Here is a 7113-nt window from a genome sequence, read left to right on the forward strand (position 1 = left end):
TTGACTTGACTTGTTAAAGTATTGAGCTCAAGCATATACAATCAAAACTTGGCTTAACTTGAAATTTTATGTCGTATTATATAGTGATTTTCACCGAAATTTATTACTTTTTTCCCTTAATTTTTGCTATATGATATTCAAGAAATTTATTACAATGAATTAGGGATGTGATTAAAGTCAATTATGCCTATTGAAGAAATCTATTATGATGAATTAGGGATGTGATTAAAATCAATTATGTCTAGGATTAATCTTTCCTATATTGACAATGTATATACTGTCAGTGTCAGATGAATGATAACTATGCAAAATTTGAATTTGAAATTCAACTTTTGTATACATGTTATGAATCCAACGATGATAGTGTATACATTGTCAGTGTATATAAGATTTACTTTTATTTCTATTCAAGAGACAAGAGTATTATATGCTTGTTATTTTATAAGACAAGTAATATACATACTGGAAGAAAAGAAGTGGAGTTAAGAAAAGAAACTATGTATATTTTTGTGAAATTTACTTACCTTATATGTTTATGAACATATCGAAGTGGACAACGTAAAAATCGTGATTAGTTCGTTAATATTTTCAAGTTTGAAATAATGTTCAAGTTTGGATTGATATCTAAACAAACAAACTTGAACGAGCCTGAATCGAGGTAAGTTCAAGTCAAGTAACAAGTTGTTTGGTTCGATTTACAGTCCTAATATTAACTTATTTACTACTACCATGAATTTTAGCTGTACCATACTTATCTACCATTGGTGTTAAAAAAAAAAAGTGATTGATGCTGTGGATTGAGTTTCTCTTCAATTTCAATGTTTTAGTTGTATCTGCGACAGATTTTGGGAAACATATATTTGTTGCAGAAAAAAGTAGAGATTGATCGGATAGGGCATGTTGCAAAACGTATAGCCAAACAATAGATTTTTACCTACTTCATTTACCTCTTCCACAAATTAATTACTCTAATTATCATTTGTCTACAGAATCCTGGCCACCCCCCCCCCCCCTTCGGCTGTTCATACCTGCAGGGTGATTCTTGAATCCTGATATAACAAGAAGAGAAGTTAATACAAGGAATTATTCAAAGCATGTGGCAGAGAACTGAACACAAGCCTTGGTGGATTGGATACTGAATGGGCTTTTTGAGTGGAATGTTGAAAGGAAATTGGAGGAGAATGGCAAAGAGCCCAGCGGCACCCCAGAGGCAGTCAAAGGGAATGGCGGCACTTCAACTGTTGAAGTGCGAACGTCAATTGCGAACGTCAAATGTTGTTGGTGGAAATCTGAATCTTAACTTCTTTGAGCATCAATTGCATAATTATACTCCCTATTTCTTTTCTTTTTTTTTTTCATCAACAGGAATCAATTCGTGCTGCATGGCACAATTATTATGCAGTCTCGATGAGTCTTCATGCTCTAAAATCAAATTAAAAAAAATTGTCACTCTAGTGTATTGATTCAAATGGTCACTTCTCTGAAGACATGGTTCTCATCCCCGTTTTCTTTGAGTATATTTTCCTACAAAAAATATGAAAAATAACAATCTAAATGGGCGAATTTTAGTATAATTATATATCTATAATCATAATTCTAATAAAAGATGCTATTGAATATTGGTTTTTAGAATATGCATACTTGTAGGGTTTATATTCATTTTTTAATTTACAATGCGTGCAATATTGAAATGCAGATACTGCATGATTCTTCTTGACTATTTCTTTGCATATCATGAGATGAAATACAGTATCGCTAATTATGCTGCAGCTTTTGCAAAAGGGAATATGGGGCTGCCGAAATGAAAGTAGCACATCACGTAGCAATGGTAGGCATCTTTCAAAACAAGTACAAAGTATCTGATTCATTTGGCAGTTAAGGATGCCCCCGGTGTAGAGCGGCTGGCCAAGGGATGTCCTCTTTAGGGCCTTTGGTCGTGTGGTCGACTCTCACCTTGTTAACAATCTCTAGTTCCTTGGTGGGGCAGGGGTCACCGTCCAGTGGAGGACTAGTCTTAGTCGGTTACCAATGTAGTCGGATAATACAGTCGGATATTCTCACCTTGTTAACAATCTCTGGTTCCTTGGTGGGGTAGGGATCACCGTCCAGTGGAGGACTAGTCGGTTGCCAATGCAGTCGGATACCCTATTGAAGGAAAAAAAAAAAAAAAAAAATTTGACAGTTAAGGATAAATTTTTCTATCTGATCTTTTCCTAATTCTTTGAAATTAAAGCACCGAAAAAGAAATTTATGTATTATTCTTGATTATTTGATATCTCTACCCTCCTTGTTCCTAGATTCAAAACCAAAAAACAAAAAGAAGAAAAAAGAACAAATTTACCAGCTTCCACAAAATTAGGCATGGATGTTCATTTTTGAACATGAAAAAAATTTGAGATCCTCTCCTGCTAAATCATCAATGATTTCAATTCATTTTTCTTGCTAGATTTTATTTACAGAGTACAGATTAACACAGTCGGATATGGCAATCAATCTTTTCGATATTTGTGATAAACCATTTACGGCCTGCAAATCGACATGCAGTAGATTACTAATTGAGGGATGGCAAAAACAAATTTTCTTGAAAACCTCCTTTTCTTCATCATTCTCTCTGTGTTCTTTCTAATATATTTTCCCAGTTTATGTCTCTTTATGTGAGGATTTCTAGATTGAGAACTGATCCCCTCATGACAGCCTTTTTACCTAAACCTGACAGCAGAGAGAAATCTAAAAACTTCCCTTGATATATGTGTATGCGAGCGTGTGATTTTTTTTCCTTTTAGTAGCAACTATTCTCTTCACGTGACCACATACCTGTTTATAAAATCCCACCAACAGCAGACAAAAGTAAAAACGGTAGATAAGACAAACATCAACCAATCTTTCACATTCAATTATTCAAAGAGTAATCTATTGCAGCGATTCTTTCACCTATACACACAGATATTTCGAAAACACTTAAGAGATAACGTGATCACATTAGAATATATCCTCCCATGCTAGTGCAAATGTAAATATGTCTCTACTCCATGACGAGCTAGTGGAAGTATAAAAGACCAATTGAGCAAGACAAAATTCTCTACTCCACGACGAGCTAGTGGAAGCATAAAAGATCAATTGAGCAAGACAAAAAACATTGTATAAGATCTTAATGAAGTTCGAACATAAACGAAGAACTACTGGATTAAAAGAAGACGAAAGGGCAATGAAGTCCAAATGTGTATAGGGGTCAGTCCAAATTGTTAGGATAAAACATCATTGCAAAATATCATAAACCGATCGATATTGTACTTATAGGACAGAGAGAAGTAGGGGTCAATGTAGGTTCCCAGGAATATTTCAATCTTGCGTCTTTGTTTACTGTATATAGTGTACAACTTCAAAATGTACGTCTATGTGATTTCACGTGGATAATTTGATGAATTTACTGGCAAATTTATAGCAGGCATGAGATCAAGACCATCAGGATCTTATGAGAGCGATTTATATGAATCCTACTAATCTTTCTTTTTGGGACAGCAAAGAATTTGGGACAGCAAAGAAGCGTCTAATCAATAAAGGATGCTATCAAAAGGCAGCTTAGAGGCGAACATTAAATCCTCAATATCCAGCCTTTTCGAAATCATTAATAGCTAACAAGCTACTTCCTCTAATACTGCTGGACGGGGTAAAGGTTTATATAACATTCTTCTACAGTACTACCAAGTTGTCTACATTTCTTATCTTGCAGTATATATAGAATCAACCAAAAAATGACGCAAATGAAATGGAAAAATATTTTATTGATGGATATTATAACAAATAACAAAAATGCACCATACATTTATTCCCATATATATATCTACAAAAATGCAATTTGATTTAATAGTGACATTTTTACTCCAACAAATTACTGCACTGCCTTCTAATCTTTTAAAAAAAATTAGAAAAGAAGCTGGAAACTTAACACTATGAAAGAACTACATAGAAGTGAACCTTCTTCCCCTTAAACATCAAAGTCGAATTGTAACATTGGTTGCATGAAAGGGTTAATTAGCTCGCTAAAAATATCCTCTTGACTTTGATCAATGTAGCTGCCCATGTCAGGTGTAGTGAAGAATGATTGTGCATCATCAGGAATGCTACATTGCGTTGGTTCAGACTCCGGCGTGGTTAAGGCCACCGGACACTCAGCTGCCAAAGTCATCTCCATCATTTCCTTAAATTTTGATGACTGAAGTAACAAACCAAGGGCTGATGTTGCTGAGGCAGGGCGCGATTGGTTTAGGGTTATGTCGGTGGTAATATCCAAAGGTTGCGGCTGTTGTTCGGTCTGAGGGTGGTAGATGGAGCTTGATGCCAACATTGGATCTGGGGTTGGCATCAAATCGGTGTCTACATTAGGGTTAGGCTCGGTGATCGCAGCGGAGGTGGTGGTGCTGGTGGTGGCATTAGGTCTTAACCATTTTATGTAACGACTGAGGTCGAAATTTGTTACAGCATTAAGTCCTCGATATTCAATGGCAGCCATGTCGTATGCAATTGCAGCCTCTTCCTGAGTTGCTGCAAGAATTGATGAGATAATTCAAGGATCATATAGGGAAATTAATTTACTTCCTACATTTATTTATTTTAATAATGACAGTTAATTTCCGCGTATCTTCAAGGGGTATGGAAGGTTAGAGTTGGTGGACTCATCCAACTAAGTGATGGTGACTGACAAAAAGAAAATATATTATCTCTAATGTATTTTAGGTCGCCAAACAACCACTTTAACCATATACTAATTTGTTTTTATTAGGTAGAAGGCAGATAAGTGAATAGAGAACAAACATATGCTTGAAGTCGCAATCAAAATCAATTAGTAAAATTTCGCATACTATTTGCAGATATCCAGATGAATTTTATTGCATGCATGCACCATTTAATTTTTTAATTTGAAAAATTGTAATGGATGGCTCAACATGTTGCTGCTTAAAGGAAATGAAAGGCTTACCATAGGTTCCAAGATAAAGATATTTGTTGCCAAAAACTCTGCCAATTCGAGCTTCCCACCTTCCATTGTGATGATGCCTGTTGAATTATAGGAGGTATAGGGATTAAAATAGGGAATTTGATTGATCAGTCATCAAAAGGGTTCAACTTACTTCACCTTTGCCGGAGCATTTCGGACATGTAATTCTACTCTGACATTAATCTAGGATCAAAATGAAATATGTAAAAAAACATTTTGACATAAATTTCCAGAATTTTACTTTTCGTTTTCCATTTTAACGTAAGAGACTCAATTGATAATTGTCTAGCATTTCAAACTTTTCATTCCCAACTCCTCTTTTTCTATAAAATCAAATCAGTACCCAACTTTTTGTATGCATTACAGGGGCAAAAGAAAAAAGTAAAGTACACGACTCATCAAATTCATGAAAAAAGAAGAACATAATTATCCTATGTCCTACCTTGCAACTCCTCTATACTTGGACACTCCTCGTGAGAAACCACTGCTCTTCCTTCTCAATGATCCAATATATTCTTCTCTGGACTGACCCTCCATTTCTTTCAGTTCTTTCTGATAAGTTGCCAACTAAAAGTATAAATGCAAGTAAGTCCCACTATCAAGATCGAAAGAGAATGAACACAAACATGTTTGAAAGAGTAATTATGATTAGCAACTAGCTTCGTACTGGAAAGTTAAGGGTCGTATCTTGACCCCAGTACTTAAGTGCAGCCAAGTCATAAGCATGTGCAGCTGCTTCTTCATCATCATAGGCACCTGAAGAAAGATACATGTACCATATACATTATCGACAGAAAAATATTAATCCATCAATTTTGGATAATAATTAACGTAAATAGTCTGTAAAAAGTTGGAAAATATCTTCTTCTTCATTTTTTTTGCACAAAAGTCGGAAAACATCTTCTGTTTTAGATATTTATTTCCCCAACTATAAGACATTTGTACATTATTGAAGATTGTTTTTTAATTTTTTTTACCGTTTTAAGAGTTAGGATGGATATTATCACTCTTATTGATGTGTAATGTGGAAGAAAGAAACAGGAAAAAAAAAATAAAAAAGAAGAAAATGCATGGCCACAGTTGATAGAAAGTGATAATGGTTATGGAATGGGAAAAAAAAAATTTTTAAATCGAGCTTAACGAAAATTGCTTGCTTACCAAGGTAGACTGCGCTTCCATAAATTCCACACGTTCAGCAGCAGCAGACCAAAAAAAAAGGGATCAGTTACCATTGATAACACTACCAGAATCCAGAAGAAACAAATCAAAAATAAAATTTCACAGAGAAGAGGACCATGATCGATACGAACCTTGTCTTCCTTTCTTGTTCTGAGACTCATTCCAGCAATTCTTGTCCCACAAATGAGCTTCATATCTTCCAGTCCATCGATGCCTAAACCCATCAAAACTTTACCAAATCAGACTCGACTCTCGAGGGAAAAGAATGTTTAAAGAACAAAAAAGAAAATAAATCCAAACTGTAGATAAAATTCGAAGTGCAAATATTCAACCTTGTGACACCTCGATAAATCGAGCTACGCTGAGGAGGAGAGTCTCTAGGGACAGTTTTCCTAGTTCTTTTCACTTTGATAGCAGAATTATTGATCCCATTCCCAAGGTTTGAATTGTTCCTTTGGTTTTGCTGTGAAATCTTCGTCATGGAACTTGTGCTGGGTTTGAAGCCAACAAGTAAGTGCTACGTCAAAGTAAGAACGAGTATAGTAAGATACAAACTGGAATGATATGACTGAGTCTCCCAATGAAGGGGTTTTAAAGGGATCACGAGGAAGACAGAAGAAATTATCGGCTTGGAAGAATGCTAATAATGGGCTGGAAAACGAGAGGGAGATAGCCGGCAAAAAGGAAGATTTAATTGCCGTCTCAAACCGGCTTGAAGTGATTTTTTCTCATTTGTCCTAACATGAATTTTGTTACTTGTGCACTTCAATTTTATTGTATAATTTAATGGAAACAACTCAAACTTTTATCCATATTAAATTTGTACTATAAACCCTGTTGTCGATCTTTCCCTAGACTAACAATGTTTTTGGTCTATATGATATCTTCTAGTGAAGGGATTTTTTTTGGTTGATTGCGAGTAAATGTTGATATCAATGATC

General features: G+C 35.1%; 1 protein-coding gene across 1 annotated transcript; it reads right to left on the bottom strand.

Annotated features, from left to right (window-relative positions):
• Window positions 1-3762: 3762 nt before the first annotated feature.
• Window positions 3763-6770, bottom strand: LOC113696380 (AP2-like ethylene-responsive transcription factor At1g79700). The gene is made up of 7 exons (XM_027215804.2): window positions 6505-6770; window positions 6304-6386; window positions 6152-6160; window positions 5661-5749; window positions 5436-5560; window positions 4976-5052; window positions 3763-4542 (listed from the first exon to the last, which is right to left on the bottom strand). The coding sequence occupies exons 1-7, from the start codon at window positions 6651-6653 to the stop codon at window positions 3986-3988; spliced, it is 1089 nt and encodes a 362-aa protein (XP_027071605.1). The 5' UTR covers window positions 6654-6770; the 3' UTR covers window positions 3763-3985.
• Between the last annotated feature and the right edge of the window lie 343 nt (window positions 6771-7113).

The sequence above is a fragment of the Coffea arabica genome, chromosome 6e, assembly GCF_036785885.1.
Source record: "Coffea arabica cultivar ET-39 chromosome 6e, Coffea Arabica ET-39 HiFi, whole genome shotgun sequence".
NCBI lineage: Eukaryota > Viridiplantae > Streptophyta > Magnoliopsida > Gentianales > Rubiaceae > Coffea > Coffea arabica.